Source organism: Grus americana, chromosome 7 (genome assembly GCF_028858705.1).
Source record: "Grus americana isolate bGruAme1 chromosome 7, bGruAme1.mat, whole genome shotgun sequence".
In the NCBI taxonomy this organism is placed as follows: domain Eukaryota; kingdom Metazoa; phylum Chordata; class Aves; order Gruiformes; family Gruidae; genus Grus; species Grus americana.
In genome coordinates this window covers 1,689,195-1,712,460 of record NC_072858.1, presented here as the reverse complement: position 1 = coordinate 1,712,460, position 23,266 = coordinate 1,689,195, and the positions used below count along the sequence as shown (strand labels likewise).

General features: G+C 38.1%; 1 protein-coding gene across 1 annotated transcript; it reads left to right on the top strand.

Moving 5' to 3' along the window:
• Positions 1 to 64: 64 nt before the first annotated feature.
• On the top strand, positions 65 to 22,527 carry GLRX3 (glutaredoxin 3). Its single transcript, XM_054832023.1, has 11 exons — positions 65 to 190; positions 5,440 to 5,548; positions 8,345 to 8,419; positions 9,045 to 9,246; positions 14,598 to 14,770; positions 14,865 to 14,926; positions 17,396 to 17,453; positions 19,350 to 19,402; positions 20,589 to 20,628; positions 20,707 to 20,799; positions 22,253 to 22,527. Exons 1-11 carry the CDS (start codon positions 120 to 122, stop codon positions 22,301 to 22,303), a joined length of 987 nt encoding a protein of 328 aa, XP_054687998.1. The 5' UTR covers positions 65 to 119; the 3' UTR covers positions 22,304 to 22,527.
• Positions 22,528 to 23,266: the final 739 nt, after the last annotated feature.

Genomic DNA, 23,266 nt, shown 5'->3' with positions numbered 1-23,266 from the left:
CGGCGCATGCGAGGGCGGACGGCGCCTGCGCGGAGGGCGCGGCCGCTTGGCGCCTGCGCGGGCTCGCTCCCACGTGACCCGGCGGCTCTCCCCCTTCCGGCGGTGGCGGCGGTCCGGCCATGGCGGCGGGGGAGGTGGCGGTGGCGGGTTCGGCCCAGCAGTTCCAGCAGCTGCTGCAGCAGAAGGACAGGTGAGGCGGGGTGGGAGGGAGCGGAGCCTGCTGCCCGAGAGACCCCGCTCTGGCCTGACTGGAAGGGCTGGCCTCGCCGGCCAGCGGGGCGGGGAGCGTCAGGCCCTGTGGGGAACGAGCGCCTTGGGGTTTGGCCCCAGCTCCGTGAACCGCCGGTGTCCGCTGAGGGGAGCAGGCCTGGTGCTGCCTCGGAGCTGAGTGAAGCCTTTGGGGAGACAAAAACCCCACCAAGCCATAGATTGGAGGAGGACTGCGGGTTTGGTTTTTTGGCAGAGTATTCTTTAAGCACCCGTTTCCTTAGTACAGCTTGTGAGTCTCTGGGAGAGCTCAGGCGTCCAGGTGGGGAGGACTGCTGTAGCTGCCAGACCTTCTGCAGGGATGGGAAGATTGGCAGGAAAATGATGCAAAACAGAACTTTCAATGCAGCTTAAGATTTATTTTCTTCTCCTGAGCCCTAACATGTCAACAAAATGAACAATTAGAGTCTGACGTTTTCAATGAAAACAGCAGCATTAGGTTGTTTTATTGAGAACCAATGCAAAATGAAGTTTTTCACCTCTCATGTAGCAGGGTTGTTTTCTCATTAATCTGGTGTTATGCTCCAGTAATGAGTAACAGGGCTGTCATTCCCGTGGTAGCTCTCAGCATGGACCACTGGTTCTCTGTAGCCACTGGGCAGCGGCTTTTGGTCTAAGTAGTCTTGGGTGCTGATCCATGGGGGAAGACTGTGCATGTGGTAGGAATGAGTCGCAGTAGCTACTAATGTAGTTACCGATGAGCAGGTACTCGGGTGCCTTAATGAAGAAAGTCAGGTTTGGTTATGAGCTTTGTAGAAACTATTATTAAGTCTCTTAATCCACCAGCTGAGTATGTATTTAACTAGGTTTTGTAAGCCACATTAAAATGAAGTGCTGTGTCAAAAACATTTCCATGTCATTTAGCTGCTGTGTTAGCAAGTGGCCTTTAAATGGATGAGAAAAAGCTGATTAAATGAGTGGTTTAAAAAGGATGATGAAACTACCAGCATCACATTCTTAAAGACAGCATAAGGAAACATGGAAAAGGTTTGGTTATGGGAAGAAGAAAAAAACTAGATGCTTTGAAACTTGTGTGACTTTCAGTTTTCTTTTCTGGAATTATTCTTCGACAGAATTGTTGTGTGGGGCCACCCCAGAGGGAAGTCACACTCTAGCACTCCCTGACAGACGTATTGAAATGAAAATGGCTGTAAGAACAAATACAATACTTTGAAGTTATTTTCAACAAAACCCTGAGTAATTCTTGCATTCACTTTGTCCACAGAACATGAATCAGTTTTCTCTTTAACAGATTTGATTATTTTATGCATATTTTTTTGGTGTGTGGGGGAAAAAAGTAGTTTTAAACATTTACTTAATGAAGTGGGAAAGGTGAAGGTTTCTTCAAGGAAGTATTTTTCTCTTGAAAGATAAAGCTTAAGGCAAAAAATGTGCTGAATATTTAAGGCTAGGCCTAATGCAATTTTAGTGTTAATTTTTTTTTTCACATGGACTTCCTGATTTTTCCAAACTAATAGAATTACCACTAATCAAGTGCAACTGCCAGCATTTTATGTTGACACTTAATTTCATAGGAGTTTTTGTTTCAGAAAATTAATCGTTCTGACATCAAGTAATTAGTAACCTTTGTGTTATGGGATAAGTGTAAATTTCAAGGTTTAATCTTTTTCAAAATGAATCTAGATTTTTACTGTTGCAAAAGATGAACTGAGCCAATGTCTTCAAAATTATCAAACAGCTTCTATTATAGCTCTGTAATCTATTGTTTTACTTGGATTATGGTTTAGAAAAATCAGTTTATAAAACCAAGTGACTTGGGCTGCCTGTCAGAAAGATTATAAATACGCACAAAATACTTGTATCTTGCCCAAAATGAGGGTGACCTATGGAGTAACTATTTTCTGGATATCCCTATCACAGAATGTCTTGCTGTTTTGGTTCTACAATCAATAGACTTTTTGTTTTAAAAGTGTACTTTACTTTATGAGTCTGTTGCAACTGATTTTTTTTTTAATACATTATAGAAACAAGACTTTACGCTTTTTGTGTCTCCACAGAAAATGTGTGATGTGTCCTTCTGATTTTTCTTCTGCTACTAAAGTTTAAAAACGTTCTATTAAAGAGAGTTAATTTTATTTGTGGGCCCATGGCTTTTCCTCCAAAATGTGAAATATAAAATGATACAGGGAGAGAAGCTTTGGAACTTGTCATAAGCTTTTTGTTACAATCCTCTTTTATAGATAATAGTTGAGTTTTTAGAAATATCTTGGCCGAATGTAAGAAATAACTTTGTTCAGAATCACTTATGTGCTTTATTTTGCTAACTGTCTTATTTTCTTCCTTTAATGTTTTGCATTACTCTTGCTACTTTTCAACTTTAAAGTGCTCAGAGTCTAATTGCAAAATTAAACTTGTTCTGTGAATGAATTTGTCAAAAAACACCCCAAAGCCCTTGGTGCACATTAATTTAAAGTATGTTCTTCTTGAAGATAAAAATTTAGTGCATTGCAGCTATATATTGGTAAGGAGGGAATGGATTCTGATGGAATGAGGATTAAACAACCATGTGATTATTCCTCCTCTACTTGTCATGGGCTGACATCCATGTGATCAGATGTGTCCTGCTATGCATACTAAATTAAATGGAGCACTTGTGAAATACTTCTTGGTGGCAGGGGAAGGGTATGCATTCCTACGCTCGGTTAGTTGAAGGCAAGCGCATCAAGTTAGTTATTGGTGCTTTTGTGTACTCCTTTTGTGTTCTCTGTTGTCTTTTTTACCACTACTTGTTTTTAGCCAGTGGAAGTGTTATCTTCTCCTTCTTGTAGTCTAGCAGACGTACAAAATTATTATTTTTTAAATGTACAGGCATTGTGCAGTTGCAGTGACAGCTTGACAACTTCATTCTCTGTAATTGGAAAAGCCATAGTAGATCTAAGTAGATTAGACTGTTTTGTCATAAAACTTGATTTAAAAAAAAAAAGTATTTTTGTTCATCCTTGATCCATTTTTAACAACTTCTCTGAGCTCTTAATGGTGTCAGTAAACAGTGCATACATTAAGAATGATATTGGGGGCGGTCATCAAAATTGGTATTTCAGATGAAGGATATGATGAACAAGTACAGGAAAGCCAATCCTGAAGCAAAGCTCTTGATAATTCTCTGCATCAGAGCTTGGTCTGTCTTCTGAAATATTGAACTGCTGCTGCTCTTTTAATTTTAAAATCTTCTGTCTGTTGTGACTGGGTATTCTCATAGATATAAATCACTCCCCCCATCTCCCAACCTACCTAATTATTTTCACCTCATTACTTTGTGGCAAAAAATGTCAGCTGCAGCATGGGGACAGCACTTCCAAGTGCTTGTCTCCATTGGCTCAAAAGTCTTAATTAAAGTGTGTCTGTATGAGCTGGCAGCTGCAGTAATGTTCAGAAGACCTATCTGCTGTGAGGGCAGATAAAGCTCTTGCATGAGCCACCTGCGCTGTAATCTGCCTCTTCATTTCCTCTCAAAGAGCATTGCTGTAGAAGTGTACATGCTGAAACAGAGTTTTGCAGTTAAGGTGTTACTCTAAGCAGTAAGATATGGTCTCAGGTTTCTCAGGAAGTTCCTATCAAATCCCATTTATAGGTAAAGAGTAACTCACTGAAATGAGCTTTTACTGGGGTTTAAATGCTAGTGTCAGTTGTGAGCAGCGAAATCAGTTCAAAGAACTATTCAAAGAACAGCTATTTCCTTGTAATTAGAGAGAGACAGTTTGCCTTCGGGATTGTTGCTGGTGGTGACTCATGTACAGGAGTGTTGGAAGAATCTATACAGATGACAGTCCTGGAGAAGATGTCTTGAACTGTTCCTGAGCTCAGATCTAAGTTTGTAAGGCTGGCACTGGCAGAAAAATAGAACTGTCTTGTTCCGTAGTTTCTTTTTTTACTAGTCTGTAAACTCTGCCAGTTTTAATCAGCTTTTAAAGGAGAAACATGCTCTGATGGCATGATGGGGGGAAGAAAAAAAACCCGAGGCAATCCTATTATATTTCTACCAAAATTTTCTCGAATTGCTTTGGAAAATCAAGTTTATGAATTTTTAAGTTTTGTGTCTGAATTTAATGCTGTTTTCAGAGTATACAGTCAAGATAACAGAGCTCCTGGTCCAATATGAATGTTATGCTGCTTGCACAGCTATTAATATTTCTACTGAAGGTCCATTTAGTAATAAAAAACACTAAATAGCTTCTACGGTATGGTTGTGTTGATGTATATACCTCTTTCTAAGTAGATCAAAAGTAGTACATTTTACATTTTATTCTTTATACCCTGTTACCTCATGATTTTATCTTCAGCAAACCTGGAAAACAGAATTATACATTAGATGCAAATATCTTATCAGTGTTGTCATCGAAGCGCATTTAAGCTCATGAGAACTACCTCATGGTGCCCGGTTTGATGGGATTTCTGTTCACACACGTGGCTCCTCATCTTTAAGTGCTGTGTATAATCGATACCAAACATTCAAGGAAACCTTACTGAAACTGGAAGAGGAATGAGAAGTTGAAGCTAATAAAAGCAAAAAGTAGCATTTCAGCATAAGAATGCTTTATTTTTAGAAAAGCCCCAGCAGACTTGAAAAGTTACTATCTTAGTTCCTGGATAAATAGCAGAGAGGCGGTAGTGGCGCTGAGGGGAGAAAAGCGATGGTGCAGCCTCTGGCGTGAAGCTGCTGAGCCCTGGAGCTCCCAGAGCATCTGAAGGTAGAAAGCTTGCCTGGGAAGGGACGTGGGATGTCTGGGAAGGGACATGGGGTGTCTGGAAGCGATTCTGAGTGCTTGGCCGACAGGTGCTTCAAAATCTGCGCCCTGTAGTTTATAACTTGATCTTTAGTGTTTCTGCTTGTTCTTCTACCTGTCTGACATTCACATGGAATCGTCTTTACTATCAAAATACAGGATGGTGTTTTTCTTTGTATTGCATTACTTTAACAATGCTGATCAGGTTTTGGAATGTTTCCTGAAAAAGCATTAAAGTCCTCCTCCATGCAAGTCATAGAAAACGTTCCTGGTTTCACTTGTTTGATTTTCTGTTTTCTCAGGAAGGTGGTGTGGGTGGTGGGAATTTTTTTGTTTCTTTGTTTGTGGTGGTTTTTGGCATGGCATATCAAATTTTTATGTTACATGATTCTTTAAAAATAAATGCTGTTACTCTTTTTTTTTATAGGTCCCTTGTAGTTGTCCACTTTTGGGCACCATGGGCTCCTCAGTGTGCTCAAATGAACGAGGTTATGGCAGCACTAGCAAAAGAACACATGCAGGTTGCGTTTGTGAAGGTAAGTCAGGCAGTTGAGCTTGTTTTAAACAAAGGAGAGCCATTATTACGAAGTCTGAGTAAAGTATTACAAAATATGGGTAAAATTGGTTTTGAAGTTCATGTATGGCTTCACATTTAAGGATGTGAGTTGAACGTATGCAAGAGATGCATCAAAAATGTGCAGGATGAAAAGTGTAGGTTAATCTTTCAAACTTGATACTGCAAGCTTAAATAACACCTTCATTTTATCATGCTGTTCAAAGAAAGGAAAAAATAAATCAGTCTACTAAGATACAATGAAGGGTTTTTTTCACTAGCTATTCCAGCTAATGGACAGGCTTTTAAATTTCTCTGTGCCTGCAATGTCTCAGTCCTTCAGTTCTAAAGATAGCCGTATTTTTAAAACATGATTTTTAACCCTGGATTTGAGATTAATTTGGTAACACTGTCCTTTTCGAGTGTGCTGGAGATTTCATTTGTTCCCATGACGTTATTGGTTGGCTAAATAGATCTCAGAATTCATAGAGATTTTCTGTCTGATACTAAGGATGACCAGGAATCTATTTGAAGTTTAAAGGAAGGTAAATTTAAGTCTGTGCAACACTGTCACGCTAGGATGACAGTCATATAGTGCTGGATGATCTAAACACAAAGGAGATGCTATATTTTTGTGAGATCATCTGCATGTCCTAGTAAGAGAGCCACTGTGGAGGGAAAAATGAATGCACTTCATCAACATGCTGTTCGTTTTAAAACAACTTTCTCTTGTTAATGAGACACTTCAGTGATTATGAGGGCAGGGAGTAATGGCGCAGCTGGCTGTGTGTGAGTATTTTAATTTGATATCTTTCAGCCTTTAGATTTTGTGGGTTTTTTTAATGATTCCTCTCTCAGTTGATACTTCTCTGTAAAACAGAAGGACAGAACTATTTTAATGGTAGTATTTTATTACTTAGAGCTTCAAAAGACTAAAATTCAACATTTTGAAAATTCAAGATGCTTATAGCTTTTAGTAGGCCCAAGGAAGTTTGAAAACTCTTTTGCCTCTTTGTTATTCATATATTATTTATTTATAACCCTTATTATTCAGCCGAAATTTATTTTTTAATAACAAGGTTCTGAAGTGATCAAGTGTTGCAAAACTAAGATAATGGCAACTCCTCCCCATCTCCTCCTCCCCCTGCTATTACTGGTCTCCTTGTTTAGAGAAAATAAGCTACTGAAAGACTTGGGTGACTTTTCTTGGTGCATTTTTTTGTTGGGGGGGCTCGTCATGGGGAATGTATTTGATTTTGTAAGTTCTCTGTGGGATTTTGGTCTGTATTCCAGAATAGCCAGTCTGCCTTTTAATTGGCAAGAACCTGTGAACTCATCAGACAGTTACAGATGGCTGACCAAGACTAGCATACTGCTTTGCAAATCATAAAGTGACACCCAGAAATAGTTAGAAACAAAGTTTTGGAAAGTTGTACCAATAAGAGCAAGTTACTGAAATATGAAATTAAAGCTGTTTTTCTGTATATGTGAACCTCACCAGAGTGGAACATAAGAATCCAAGTAAGTAGGAAACTTTACTGGAAAAGAAAATTAATATTATATGTAGAAGTCATTTGATCATTAGCCATTTGAAAGGGAATAGATAATTGGAATGTGTTTACAGCTTTCAATTTATAGCTTTAGTTTCTCAGTTGATCCTGCTGGAGCACTGATTTACAGAAATAGAGGTGAAGCTTGGACTTCAGTCAGTTTTGACTTATTCTGCTGGGTTGCTTCTGTTTTTAGTGAGTTCATTAAGAGCCCATACAGCTGGAACAAATCATGCTGTAATACTAAAATATTCAGAGCTTCACTACACTTTGGTTAATAGGGAGAACAATCACAGTACTTTCTAAAATATGTAAGGATGGACGGGGCAGGCAGGAACAAACTGTTAAGTAGCGCTCTCGATGCTTGTTTATTCACTGTATGGTTTGTGGAATATGAGTTTGAAAGGCTTTTTTCTCCTGTGCACTGGATTGAAGGTGTCTGAAACATTTAGATGTATTACCACTTTTTTGACCATTAACTGCAGTTGTTACAGAGGTAGTGTCTTAACCAACCTTGTACTAGATCTGTCACTCAGGTAAGCTTTTAGCCTATGCACAGAAAATCACAAAATTTGAGTTAGTTAAAAGATAGATTTTCTTGGCAAATTAGTACATTATATGATTTCAAGGTGTGCATTTGAATGCTGAATAAAATTAGAATGAGTAATCTCAACAAGCTTGCCACTCAGTACTCAGTAGCCTTGCAGGAGTTAAAAATAAAATTCGGTAGACATCAATAGCTTATTGAAGAAACACTTCTTTTTTTCTTCATAATTTGCAGAAGGCTGCAAATGTCAGTCATGATGTACTGCCCCTTGAAATTAGTCAATAGAGCAAACAGCAAGAATTGCTGTGGGCAGAAAATAAGCACTGTAATCATGACATAACTGGGGTCAATGATTTATGGATTTCAATATAGTAGTAGCTGCATATGATTGAAAATTTACTAGGTCACTAGTGCACCAAAAATTTTATTCGTAGCCTCCAGGCATCTTTTGAAATGTGCAACAAAATAAAAACCTCTGAACCTGTTTTGACACTGTGTAGGCTCAGTGGATGACACGCCAACCCAGTGAGTCTTATTTAAATGCAAATGTGTCACAAACTTCTGCATCAAATCCTTTTTAAATGTATAAAATGCCTAGAAGAACATTCTAGACAGGATTGACATCCACAGTCAAACTTTAAAGAAGATTATAAAAATAATCTTTGTGGGTTTTTTTTTTTAGCTGGAAGCTGAAGCTGTGCCTGAAGTATCTGAAAAGTATGGAATTAGTTCTGTTCCAACATTCTTATTCTTTAAGGTAAGAGCAAATGGATTTAGGAGAAAATGGATTCCATGTGGACTCTTAAGATGTATACTTTTTTAATACTGCTACCAGAAGAGCAGAAACTTAAGAACTTTCTAAGTGAAGAAACACTTATGTATCTGATTTAAGTCTGTCCAGTGAAACCTAAAAAAGTAGATAGCAGTGGTTCTTATACTTTCTGTGTAATATTTCAGAGTTTCCTTAATTGCTTTGGGGTTCTTACATAGTTCTTATTTTAGTTGTCATACCTCGTATTGGGTCAGAAAATCTTCAGTAATGTTTCCTTGTCTAGCTATAGTTCTACAACATGGCAAAAACTCGAGTAAATAATCTTTTTGTGGAAATTACAAGTCTGTCTGGGTCACACTTGCCTGTGACAATAAAATTCAAAATATTTTCTTTAATAAATTCTTCTAATAGCAAATTCACTAGCTTTAAGAGTAGCCAGCCAACAGAATGGTAAGAGTCTTGGAACTAAAGTGTCACTAAAAGATCAATACACTAATCCACCCTGCATCTGAAAAATCTATCTTTATATGGTGGTTTTACTATTTTTTTTATTACAGTACCAATTCTGAATTTAATCCTTTAACGCAAGCCTGTGTTTTGGTTTTCTTAGAATTCTCAGAAAGTTGACAGATTAGATGGTGCACATGCCCCAGAGCTGACCAAAAAAGTGCAGCGCCACGCGTCCAGCAGTTCCGTTTCTGCCGGCTCTAATGACAGTGCAAAAGAAGATCTTAATGTTCGTCTGAAGAAACTCATCAATGCTGCCCCTTGCATGCTGTTTATGAAAGGGTCTCCCAAAGAACCTCGCTGTGGTAAGGATTTTCTGAAGTTCCTGTTCAGTGTGACAGCACTTGCTTTGGGCTAGTTGTCAGATTTACACGGTTTTGGCAGAGATACATCACAACAGCATCTTGTACACCTAGAAGTATTAATGAAAGTATTTTCATGTTGCTTATATGCAGCTAGAGAATCGCTGTTCCCTTGGTTAAATTTTGGAAATAGAGTCACGGAGATTAGGGGCTTTCTAACCAATACGTGATGTGCAATGCTATCCTTGAACTAGGGGCACTTTTCCTTGGGATGACTCGGTGTTTATTCATGGTGTATTTTGTGCATCAAGTTACATGTGTTGAAAATGTAAGAGAGTCTGAAGAGAAAGTCTCAGTTGACTAACATCTGGGATTTCTGTTGCCATTTGGAAAAAGACAATAAGACTATCCTAGCTGATAAAACTGGAAGACTGGTAGCATCTGTTTCTGCTACAGAGGAAATGCCTTTTCTTAAACTTAGTTCTCTTAACCCTTGCTCACTTTTAGAGTGAGTTTAGAGTTTAGAGTGCTTGGTTCCTAGCTAACGTGAAGCATTGATCTGTACGGAAAGCACACGAACAGATGTTAAAAGGCAAGATCTTTAAGTACTATGAAGCTGCCGTTCTTCTGCACATGCAGTCTCAAAAAGTTGCGTTGCAGAGCTGATCTTGTAGGGCCTTGTGTGGTGAGCTGCAGGAGGTAAACAGAAGAGTAACGCTGCTGTAGGATGGAGATTGCCTCACCAAACAGCACTCTTAGCAGCTCTTGTTTGGTGATGGCTCCCTCTTGTTCTGGTGTAGCTTGGGGGGCATCGCTTCGGCCATTACCAACACAACACGCTTTCCAGGTTGTCTCCTTTGGGGGTAATCCTGGCCTGCCTTTGAAGTTTATCTTCGATGGTCAGCCTGCTTCTAACTCACCAGTCTTTTTCTACTGATACCTTACAGAAGTGAGCTGCTAAGTTCTGGGCTGTTTTTTCATGTACACTTGTTCCACAAGGCCCATGTTCCATCTTGAAAAAAACAAGGAGCAAAACACAGTGTGGAGAAACAACCATTCCTATCTCCAGAACTTTATGTGGAAAGGGAAGACTGAAAATGGCTTATTCTGGGGATGGTGGCAATAAGATAGAATTATAAAATTCTAAAACTGAGGGGAGGAAAAAGCAATGAGGAGAAAAAGTTGCATTGTCGTCTTTTACCTCCTTTCTCTTCCAAAAATTGGTCTCAGATCAAATGTTGCAACTTCTAGTTACTTCTCTACAGTAGCTGGCACTGAGATGACTGAGATTGGATTCCTTTGCTAAGCAAACCTGTATCCTCTGAAGCAGATCATATCAACCACGTTGCTGGGCGGAAGAGATGAAGGAATTGTGAAACATAACAGGAGATTAAGAAAAGAATTAGCAATAGCTAGCTCCTTACAGCCAAGCTCCTGGAGAAGGGCCTGTGGCATACATTTACGGAACCTATAAAGAGATGACAACTGCTCAAGATGTTAAACTGTCGTGCAAAACCTCAGTTACTTGTGTCTAAAAACAAATAATGCAAATAGTTGTTTTGTCCATCTGTGCATGAATTACAGTAGCACGCGCAGGCTTGCAAGGTTGCTCGTAAATGTTTCTATACCATGGCAGAGATGCACGTGAACTCAATGTGTTTAAAACACTTTGGGGGGGGGGGAAATGAGGACTCATGGAACTATTCTTTCTGACTCCCTTCTGGTAAGGGCTCGGCAGGTGCAGCCTAGAGATCGAGCAGCGCTGCTCGTGCCTGGTCAGGAGTCCATGAGTGCTTGCGCCAGGTCTGGCAATTTACTGATGCTGTATTCACATAGTTGCCCAACATCCTTGTGGTGTGTACGCACTGCTGATGTTCCAGCCGTGGAAGATCTCACCACGGTTTTCAGTATTAAATTCAGTTAGCAGTTTCAAGTGCAGACGTCCCCATGTAGCTGCTTCCGTGACTGTTTTTCATGTGTTTTGAGTTTTTGATGGGAGAGAATTTTGAGGCTTTAAAAAAAACGCACAAAAAACACAAACCAAAGAAGACCTTGAGGCATCAAGGTTAAAAAAAGCTTGGTACTTCGTCATAAACTCAGTATGGAAAGCAACTTAAGAGTGTAACACAGGTTCATTTGCATGTCTTAATATGAAAAAGTAGATATTTTTTGAAGCTTTCAGTTCTTACATTTGATCCCTGGTACCCCGTGGAAAGTGCACAGGAGGTACTTAACTAGACTTCTGTATTATAGTTGAAAGTGTTAAACACATGAGATCATCTGAATTTACAGCTCTTAATTTTGCAGTTAAATAACGTGCCTGCTTTAGGCTGCTGTGGTAGTTTGTGGCAGTAGTTGGGAGATGTTAGTAAGTTGGGTCCATTAAACTTCTTAGAATAGACAAAGTCTTTTTCAGGGTAAAGGTAATTTAACATTTTGTCAAAGATGATATGGATCTGTTACAACAGTAGTAGGAGTAATAAAAATAGAATTAAATAAAAGGAGCTATGCCTGTTTAAAGGTGAAGATATTTTTGAATTGTATCTATTTTGATACAAATAATAGACTTGCACTCGAGTCTTTAGTGCCATTGGCAAGTAGAGGGAACCCTATCCAGCAGTGTATTTCAGGATCTTCTTGTAGTTTGTAATTTCTTCATTGGAAAATCTAGCTAAGCACAGTGTAAAGTAAGGTTTGTCCCCTCGGCTATGTGTTTACTGGCAATTGTATGTGGTTGCTACGTACGTTGTATTATTTCAGGGAATTCATTTGGACTGTGCTAGTATTTGTTTATTTGCTTCATCAATGCTGTAATTTATTTAGTGTGTTTTTATTGGTGTAGAATCTGGAGTGGCATTTGTGATCATCTAGATAACTGCTTAAAACCTTTTGTTAGCAGTTTAATTATTCCTTGTAATGCATGTATGGTATTCCTTCTGAAATTCAAGCTAGATCCTTTGTTATGAAAGTAAAGCTGTTCTGGCATTTTATCCCTAAGCATAACACTTCCAGACTGCTACCGTAACCCTTCAAAATGAAACACAACCAATCAATCTTTCTAGTTTGCATGTAATTGCCTACAGCTAAAATAAAGCTTTTTTTTTTCCCCCCTCAGTTCCTTACAGTAGAAATGAGTTAATATATTGGCGATGGAATAACCATCAGCAATCAGCCTTTAGCTGTTTACTAATGAACTCCCAGATGTATGAAAAATTTCAGAATCTGTGTTTTACTTCAGGCTGTACATGAACTTAACACTTCAGCAATAGAACGAAAAGCAACTTGGATGCCATACGTATAAATACTGCTACTTCATATCTCAATAAATTGCAGATCATGAAAACTGCAGAAAGCTGTAGTAAAAATCCATATTTCAAAAACTAATAGGTGGTCTTGCAAGCTGAAATCAAAGGTTATTCTTCCATGGCACTTTGATTCTTTTTGCCATTTAAAGCTTCTTTATTTTTGTATTCCTTTATTAAAGCCTTTAAGCATTGTCTCGCTCTTTTTTTTTTTTTTAATAGTTGTGTAGAGGTTTTCATTTGTCTGGCCAGCATTTGTTGGAATTCTTTGAGGGAGTTGGTAGGATTGCAAGGGCATTTGAATCCAAAACAGAATGAGTTGGCAAAGATATAAAGCAGACATTATTATCACATTGATTTATGGACAAATTCTCATTGATCCTTTTTGCAAACCATATGATGGTGTTGTCTGGGAAGCTTCTACTTCCTTAGAAGGGATGTGCCTGAACGCACCAGTAGCGGGTGTTGAAAAGCTTTAGGATAAAGACCATGTGTTAGAAAGGAAGCAAAATCTCAAAATCTTTCAATGCGTTGCAATGTACTTAGTGTTTTTTCCTGATTAGCATAATTTTCATAGCAGAGCAAATAGGTTGTGGAGGAACAGCGGAGTTGTGAATCAAGGTTTGATCACCAGTCCTAGAGATCAAGTCATTGGCTTCCTTCTGTTGCAAAGTACAGCAGACCTATCTGTTTCCTTACGGAAGAAATATCTGCAACACACTATGAAACATCCAGTAGGCTGATGTCTTCCCTGGAGAACCGCTTGTGCTTCTGTGGCAGTGCTCAGTGGATGAAGATGACTTTGAACATCAGTCTGAGGTTTTCTTTCAGGTTACCCCATAAAGAATGGACTTGTTGACATAATGGGTACAGCCTAGGTGTGTGGGTGGTGTGTTTGTGTGTGTGCTGGTTTTTTTTGAAGTGATCTTGAAGAGTTTCTGTAGAGACTAACGTTGTTAAAAAAATTACCTTCTAAAAAAATAAAATTAATGTTTCTCTATAACAAGAATGGTAAATTTATAATAGAGTGGAAGGAGAATTGTTTGAAAGTGAAATTTTGTGGGGATTTCTCTCTAGTGTAAGAAGATTTAGGTGATTATAGACTATAAATTCTATAATATTAAAATTTTCATTCGTATAACTTTACAAATAATGTGTTGATTTTCTTAGGAGAAAGATGCTTAGCTACAGAAGGGAGAAACTTTTTTCGAAGGTCGGCCATATAATGAGCTTCTAAAACCTGGACGTTTACATTGCAATATTCAGTGTTTAATATCCTGCTGAGATAGTGTTGTCAGAGTAGGATATAATGAAAATCTGTCATAAAGGAAAACAAAACATGGTATGAAAGTGTCACGAGGGTAGTAAAATAATATTAACTACTCATGTGAACACAGAGTTTAAAAAAGGAATCTGCCTTTTCCCACGAAGTAGGGAAGGACATGCTCTTAAAGCAAAAGTGGTAGAAAACATTGCAAAAGCCAAGTTTCTAAGTTAAACTAGTGACACAGTAGTGGGTTTAAATCCTGGTTCCCACTCTGTGTGTCAATGTCATCCCTGTTTGGGGCAGGAGGAGTTCAATAGTAGCTGGAGGAAGCAATGGCGAGGTAGAGAAAGTGATGTGCGATTAGAGGAATGTGAAGGCAGCTGTTGAAGATGCTGTTACAGTCATTGAGAAGCTTTCATGCTTTGTGAATGCTCAGTGAAGAAGAGCCGGAAAAGACAGAATAAGGGAATGCACGTAGCTTTGCTTTAATTGTATATTGGAGCAAGAGAGACACTTAGGTGAAGGTTACTTACTGTGTATCTCTAAATAGAGAAGCACCAGACTTACCAAGCTGTCCATGTATTTGATTTTCTAATTCCAGTAGTAAACATGAGTTGTGCCCCTTTATAATACTTGAGGATATTGATAGAGCAAAGAATAACACACTAGAGCTGTTTTGAACTTACTATCTAGAAGAATTGCATTTTTTAATTGAGTAAGGTTTAGTACAGACATGGGAACGCTTTGTTTTAAAATATATGTAATTCCTCTTTTTGTGTTTGCAGGTTTCAGCAAACAAATGGTGGAGATACTGAACAAACATGGTATTTCATTTAGCAGTTTTGATATTTTTTCTGATGAAGAAGTTCGTCAGGGACTGAAAACATATTCTAATTGGCCAACTTACCCGCAGCTGTATGTAGCTGGAGAGCTTATAGGTGGACTTGATATTGTCAAGGTTAGAAACTGAGAAGTTCTTAATCTTGTTAGTTGTCAGAACTGTGTTTTTCTTGTTTCTTACATCTGATTTTTCTTCTCCCCAATCTTGCCAGGAACTTGAGGCATCTGGAGAACTGGACACGGTCTGTCCGAAGGCACAGAAGTTGGAGGACAGGTGGGATGTATTCTGTCATTATTTTAAGAGTGTCTATTTTTGAGGTTTCATTTACATAGGGGGAACCCCCTATATAAATTCCTGTTTTTCGACTTTATGGGAAGTGTGTCAAGATTTTTCTTAATTACAGAACTCCTGCAGTAGTTTAATATGTTCTATTTTCTATACAGTAAGCATCACTTAATATAAAGTTATACTGTTATGTAGGTATTAAGCTATACTGTTCCAACAGGCTTTGCTTATTATATTTGTAGTTTGTTAATTTTTAATTACAGCAGGAATATATAGATTCCTTCTTGTCTCTCTTTCAAGAATTTATTCTTTAAAGATAACTGGGAAGATAATCTTTTACACATGAGGAGCTTTTTTTAGCTTTATTTGACATAGACTTCATAACAGTGATGTCACTGGAGAAAATATCAAGGCTTGTCTCCTCGTTTTTCTTGATTACTCATGTCCTTCAGTTCCTGTTTTCTTTCACCTTGGCAACATGAATATATGCTGCATCAGTAGGAAGCATGTTGCTTCCTGAATCAGATGTAGTATCTAGAAAGCATTTTGTCCTCCTTTAACCTTCCCATTTGAAGATTCGCTCTTGTTTGAAATTCTGACGTGCCCCAGGCAGTCAGGCTCCAGATATCTGACAAGTCATTCTATTTGAGAAGTTGCTAGTAGATGTGCCTTCCCCCCCTCCCCTTGTTTTTATGTGAATAGTGCCACTAAGACAGGCAAAGGGGGGGCTGGTTTACTGAGAAGGCATCCTGTACCTTGAAGGCAAATATATTAGCATAGATTCCCTTTTGCTGTCTGAGGATGGTAAGAGCAAGTTTTACAGTGCTCTAGAGGTGACTGGTTCTGGTTCTTTTGCCTTCTCGGCACAGTGAAGAAACAATTTAATGCAAGTCATTTTGGTATGGTGATAAAGTATACTTTCACAGTTGCATATTTAATAATTCCCTTTTAAGTTGTTTTATGGCTGAGGTTTACCTTTTGTTACTCGTAAATTGTTTCACCAAGGCCATGAAAAGCAATCACTACACTTTGCAGTTTGAGATTAAATTATAGGTGAAGATGAGATTGTCTCAGTAAGGCCTTTTAAAAACTTATTTTAGAAAGCTTGCTTCAGTCTCTTCCTTCCCTTTTGCAAACTTGCATAAGCTGAAACTTCATTGAATTTATATGTAGCTTTTTTTGCTTTGCTTAGTCTTTTTGGGGAAAGAAGGTAATGTGAAATGTCCTCTGTGTACCTAATGTGTTTCAATAGATTAAAATTGTCAGTATAGCTAAATGTCTCCCTAAAGGAGCAGCAGCAGCTTTTGAACAGGTGTGTGAAGCTTTTATCACTTTTATCAAGTTTTGATGTAGAAGTAGCCTGAAGGAAAACTGGCTAAAAATTCACCAGACAAGTCACAAGTACCTGCTTGTTGCCTAGTTTGTCCTTCATCTTTTAGTGGGTGTGGGTTTCTTGGGTTAACATGCGACGTTTTGCTGAGGTCTGTCTTTTGTTTTCTGGTAGCAACTGGTAAGGTTTTTTTCCGTATGACACAGATTAGTTTTTCTTCGTAGCTAACCTCATACTTAACTTCTGAGCAACTGACATCTCTTTCAAACTATATTCACTCTACCAGTTGTTACTCATAAAAAAGCCCCTATGAGGTAGTTATTAAAAAATGTTAAGACTTAATAAAATGAAGGAATATCAGTAGTACAATCTATTTAATGCTAAACTATGTTCCTTTGCTCAATGTTTGATCTCTTCCCATCAATTAACTGTGTTTTCTTCACTTGAAAATACCCTTGAAAATGGACTCTGGGAATCAGCTTGGTTTCAGAAAGCAAGTCTGGCAGCTGGGGAACCAGCTCAGATTACTGTAGCTTACCCTTGCTGCGTTTAGTCTTTGCTAACTTTTTCTATCAGTTGTCAGAGAAAGCCTTCCCTGAAAGGAGAGGGCAAGAAGGGGGAGTGTCGGTGGGCAGTGTGGGTAGACCAGAAGTGGAGAAGGCACAGTGGGGCAAACCAGAGCTGCTCCTGATTTCAGTAGTGCTTAGCCCATAGATCTTATAACTGATGGACAATAGGTACAGCTGTTACTCTGCAAAAGCCATTCTCACACAGAGAATGAGAAATGCGAAGTATTATATTCTGTATGTGAAAAAGTAGTGTGTTGCTAAATACTGACACTGTATTTGAAATATCCTAAAATGGCATTTCTCCCTAAACTTATTGCTGCTCGATACTTAGAGACCAATCTAGAGAAGTAAATTGTTGCTCTAAAAGTAACGGGATAGTTCAAATTAATTCACTAGAGTCACTGTAAGCAATTTAAATGAATATAGATGCTTATAATAATGCTTTATATGCCTTTGGTAAAGCTGTGAGTTGCTGTCTTTCCACTTCTTGTTTTCCCATTGAAACAAAGCTTGGGATAATAACCGAGCTGGTCTATGTCTTTTTTGTGCATTCTGTAGGCTTAAAAACTTGATAAACAAAGCTCCTGTGATGCTTTTTATGAAGGGAAGCAAACAGGTAAGATTAAGTTGCATTTAAGTAAGTTATATTACATTATATTTAAAACAGTTTTTTTTAAACAGTGACAATTACTTTCTTTTGCTTGCTTTCCTTGCTTAATGACAATTAATGGTGCTGAGAAGTTAGTTACTTGTCTTTTTATTTGGTGCTTCCATAGGCCATATAGTCCCTATTTTACCTGATGGAAGCATATTGCTAAAATGCTGATAGCTGTGTTACAGTAAAATCAGGGAACTTGATGCCCTGCAGTGACGTCTGTCAATTGATCCACAGTTCCGGAATGAATGGAAGAAGGCTGCACGTCCTTTTGGTCTTAGTTATTGATCATCTTTGCAGATAATTGATTTTCTTCTGATGTTCTGAGTGCTTGCCCCTGATGTCTGTCCTACTTGGGGTGTACGCTTTGACTATGGCCCAAAACTCTATCTCTGGATGCATGTTTCTTGAGATTTCCCTCCGTAGACCGAATTGGTTTGGGTGTCCTATCCTTTTTAATTTCTCTGACTTTATTATGCTTTCACAACTGCATTGAAAATAAGGTGTGAGATGTTTTTAAGGCTAAAGTATAATGCCACATACCGTAGATGATCCACTGTCTTTCTCACATGCATGGAATGGTCTATGCCTGGTCTTTAAGCTGCACTTAATTATCTTGCTCACTGAAATATAGTGACTGAAGACAGACAACTGCTAACAGTTAGGATTAAAATAATAACCAATGACTGTAACCCAAAAGGTCAGTCTGTTGCTTCGTGTTGCATACTCAAACAAAGTAGCCGGGGGATAAATTGTGCCCTTTAGCACAGCAAGGCATTGCAGTTCTTCTGTCAAAATTACTTGAACGGCACTGAACTCAGACTTTTCATGGGAATGGTGTACCCTAAACAGTAATTGCAGTTAGCGATTGCGTGTTGTGAGAGTTGGTATTTTTCTAAAGGGATGCAGAGGAAGGGACTGAGCTTGTTCGTGGGACTTGTCTTTCCATTTCATTTTCTCATTGGTTCCCTGAGCCTCCTGTGGGTATTAACAACAGATACATTAGAGGATGCAGTAGGCTGTTTTGCAAAGCCGTTTCATAGCCACTGGAACCCTGTGGGTTATGCTGACTCACTGAAACAGTGAGGATGGGCCAGCTGGGCTTAGGTCTTCTAAACAGATGCACTTCTGCCTCCTTTAAAGCCTGTGTCTTGCCTGAAGAAAGCAAGAGTTTGGGCAAGTTGCTTAACATGTTTTGATTTTGCTTGATCTACTATTGGTGGAGTGAAATCACTGATAAGAAGGGATAGTCTGGGTTAAAAATTCGATGTCTAGAAAAATGGTAGGTGTTCTATGTCCTTACACTGTCAGTATGAAGAGCTTGCAGTAGATACTCTGAATTATTCATTTCAGTTGGGAGCTGCTGTACATGCAGCCTGTTTATCAGTTGACCATAGGTTGCTGCTCTTTCCAGAATGGTAAGTAAAAGGTAGCATGTGTCTCATAACACATCTGTTTTACAAATGCATATAAGGCATTTATACCTATCCTACCTATAACTTTGGCTTTTTGAACGTTCATAAAATAATCAAGCCTAACTAGTTTTCAAGATAGTATCACCAAACCTGGAGAACAGATTCACCTTATGTGATTGCACACAGCAACTGAGGAAAGTATTTCATGTTCTCAATGTTTTCATTTATTTCAGCAGAGTATATAGAGAAAGAGATGTTCAGTACTCTTTAAAGCTCAAAGAATATAAAGAAGAATGAAAAAGAGATTAGCAGTATTGCTTTTCTAGTAAGGTTGTTGCTAGCATTTAATTGGTAATAGCTTTAGTGTAGCTTGAGGACATGGAATTTTGTGGGTTAATTATAGCAGGTATATGTTTTAACATATGTGTGTTCTGCATTCTAGATGGCAAAATGTGGATTCAGCAAGCAAATTATAGAAATCATAAATAATACTGGGTATGTAAGTGTGGGTTGTTTTTTGGGGTTTTTTGTTGTTGGTTTTTTTAATTTAATTTGGGAAGCCAGTTCTGTTTTAAAAACTACATTTTATAAATAAAGAGTTTGGAAAATATTAGTGGAAGACTTCTCCAAACTTAATTTTCTTTGTTTAAAAGTATTTTGAAGTATCTTTATGGAAAAGCCCATAGTGTAAATCACTACTACGCTCTATTGATACCCAGTCAAATATTACACTGCTTTAACACTACTACGTACTGATTGTCTTGCTTGCATTAAGGAGTTTATTTCAGCACTGAATTTTCCCCCCCCTTTTTTTTTTTCTGTGATTGACATGAAAGAAATCCTTCCTCTGTGATAAGCTTCTCTTCTTAGAGAGGTGTCTCTTGATCTGTTTCCTTAATCTTGGAGCCTCTCATGTCATCTAGCCTCAGTTTTCCTCTTCAAAGCAGTTCTTTCTGCAGTGAGAGAGATGAGTATCATCTTCCTTTGAATAAACTCCTGTTTCATTTGTACTGCTAGTTAGAGGTTAAGCAGTTGTCTTGGTTACTAGATGTTAGAATGGGTTTTTGAGATGATACATAACTATATACCAATATTCAGCTCGGAAGTAAGTAGCCGTTACTCAAGTCATTGTTCCTTGTCACTGGCCCTAGTCCACTTGCAGGAATCTACATACTTGCTGGTTATTGAAGAGTGCCAGTTTTAGAATATTAGACATTGAATCAACCAGAAATTAAATTTACACAGGCATTTTATTGCTATGGTTTTACACAAGTGGTGTATGAAGATGGTGAAATAGTTGCAACTGGTTGACTCCTTAATAAAAACCTCCAAAGTATGTCTGTGTGTCTTTTTTTTCTTTTTATTAAACTAATAGTGAATGGAATTATTTAGAACACACTTTGACCAATTAGAGCCTAAGCTACACGGCTTAATTTTTACTGCGTTAGGCTATCACCTGTGCATTATAAGAAGTTTCCTGTGAAACTAGGCATTTCTTCCATTACAGTTCTTGGTGCATAAGGTGTTGACTCTTTACCTCATATTACCTGTGAATTCGGAGTGATTTGGAAGCCAGCTTGTCAACATACCCATTTTGAATTCTTGAGAGTCTTACATTGCAAAACTCCACAATAGATGATTTTGTCTTGTTTTTTTTTTTTTTTTTTTTTTTTTTTTCTAGTGTTGATTACGAGACGTTTGACATACTGGAGGATGAAGAGGTAATTTCTTCCATCATTGGGGATTTCATTGTTGCTTTTACTTAAGTTGAAGTTTACATTTAAGCCTGTTTCCCTTAGGTGCGGCAAGGATTAAAAACGTATTCAAACTGGCCAACGTATCCTCAATTATATGTGAAAGGTGAACTTGTTGGAGGGCTGGATATTGTTAAGGTAGGAATGGGAGAATTTGAGATGTAAATGGACCGTTTGTTTAAAACTGTAGCAATGTTTTCTGCCCATAATATACAGAAATTCCTGTGTAGTGGCCCTAGATCTTGAAACCGAAAGACTTGGTTGCTTTTACTGTGACTTCTATTAGCTCAACGTACAGTTGAAAGGAGCTCTAAATCTTTAGCGTTCTCATATGCCAAGATTTAGCAGTGAAATGTATTTTCTTGACAGCAGTCAGTTACTGTTACTGTAAAGACCATTTTTACCCCGTGGGTGCATTTTTACAGGTTTCTCTTCCTAGTTTTACTTCTGACATTGCTTTTCTCAAATAAGGTGGGCAAGACATTTTTTCCTAGCAAACAGTCTCATTGCTAGAAGAAAGTCAGGTTTATTGTAGTTGTTTGAACAGACCCTGAAGCAACAAAAATAGATCTGCATCTGTTACTGTGGTTTTTGATTTTTGTAACAGAGCAGGCACAGTGTTCTAAACCCCAAATACTCTTGAGCCCATTCTTGTCTGAATGTTTTATAGCCAATTCCTCAGACATTGTAACTCCTGGGAAGATACAATCAATAAATCTCATTTAGTTCTAAAAATACTGGTATTACTTAAATTATATAGATTACTTTAATTTTATTTATTTAACAAGTGTGTGGGTTATTTCGGTGATGAGTAAGTACAGTCTTGGGTATTGTGGAGATGCTGCAAAATTCTTGTCTCGTTGGTATTTAAATATAATCTGTCTATTTGCATTGCTGGACTGTATTCAGTTCACACTAACTTGTGTGGATAGATGGTGGTGTCAGTATTTCAAAACGCATTTCGTAATATAGCATAACATGGAACAAAATTAAAGCAGTTGTTTCTTTTGAAATGTGGGAAAAGACTATATGCTCCACAACACATTATTTTAAAACCATTTCCTGGTGTTCTCTGTCTCTTTAGTAAGCTAGCAGCCTTATAATTTGAATTTAAATCATCAAGATAATATGGGCAAGTGGCTCGTGTTTAGAACTCTTACAAATCTGTTACTGTCTTGTCTGTTTTACTGTGTGGTAGTCACAAACTCATCAGTGGATGGTCATTCTTGCATTTTGTGGCAGGCATTTTGGATGTTGTAAAATTTTGCATCTGCCTAAATTATATCTTTAATTACATCTAGAAGGAGATATACCAGGGGTTTACCTGGTAAAGGTGATACCAATTCTTTCGAAGGTGTATCTTTTCACTAAATAAGTTTCCTCTCTTACTAAATAAACACGAAGTAGAATTTAAATGCAACATTATGAACTTCAGTGTCTTGATCAAGAGGAACTTGTGGTGGGTCATCTAGTGTGTTCCCTTAACAGCCAGTGACTCGATTTCCTCATCCATAACCTGTCCCTGTGAAATCCTGTTAGCGTCATTGCGGAGTGCACGTGGAGAATAATTGCTGTGTATATTTCTTTACAGGAACTAAAGGAAAGCGGTGAATTGTTGCCTGTTCTGAAAGGAGAAAATTAATGGGAAAGGATGTCAATGGAATCTGAAATACGTGGAACAATTATTCATTTATAGATTCTATTGGAGCAATATACGACTTAGCCCTGTGGAACCCATCAGGAGTAAATAAAGACAGCTTATGTACTCCACATATTTCACAAGACCATGCTACCTATGACAATGTGTTTCCACTGAAGATACAAAAATGTTGAGATCTTCAAATTCAATTAAAATATAATGCTAAAGAACTTTGTGTTTGTTACTACACTCTTTCTGTGTATTCCTTGCATCTGGATGTTTAAGAATTGAGTAATGACACCACTGTCCATTGCAGTACTGTGCAGGACTAAATTGCATCTTTTTTTTGGAGATGCTCTCATTAGGAGAATATTAATGGATATACCTCTGTGGTACAGAGCGTAATAACTTTCTGTCCCTGTTAATAATTGTTTTCATGTCTAGTGAGCGAGAAAAATACTATTGAAACTTCAATCCAATGCACCATTAGGAAGTTGTTATTAATGAGTTTCAGCCGTATACTATGCATCTTCATTATCTAAGTAGGTACAGTAATTGTTAATTTCAGATGTTCAACCTATTTTAACGTAGCTTTTTGGACATATTTAAATTATGCTGGAAATGAGCCAATAAACACAGTGATTAGGCCAGTCTTTTGGTGTCTCATCAGTGCTCCTTTGCTTAGATGGAAAGGTTTGCTTTCTGGGCTGTGACTTTAGCAATTTAAATCATAGTGTTAATATATGACTCCTTCAGTTCTGTATTCAGGGGATTTAATTTGTTTTTAATCCTCCTTTCAATACCTGTAGTGCTCTGAAATATTAAGGGCTCTAATAATGGGCTGACCATCAAACCAGCTACAGCCCAGGTGTACTCACAAGTGTGTGCAGGAGGGTATTCCTCTTCAAGAGCAACATTTTTTGCTTTCAGGTCTTTTGAGTTCTTGGTATCTGTGCTGAGACTAGT

What these genes read in the sequence shown, in the direction of transcription:
- GLRX3 (XM_054832023.1), top strand. Translation starts at nt 120, where the DNA reads ATGGCGGCGGGGGAGGTGGCGGTGGCGGGTTCGGCCCAGCAGTTCCAG. An exon ending in TTATGAAGGGAAGCAAACAG is followed by an intron (nt 17,454 to 19,349) that starts GTAAGATTAAGT and finishes TCTGCATTCTAG; the next exon opens with ATGGCAAAATGTGGATTCAG. An exon ending in ACATACTGGAGGATGAAGAG is followed by an intron (nt 20,629 to 20,706) that starts GTAATTTCTTCC and finishes TGTTTCCCTTAG; the next exon opens with GTGCGGCAAGGATTAAAAAC.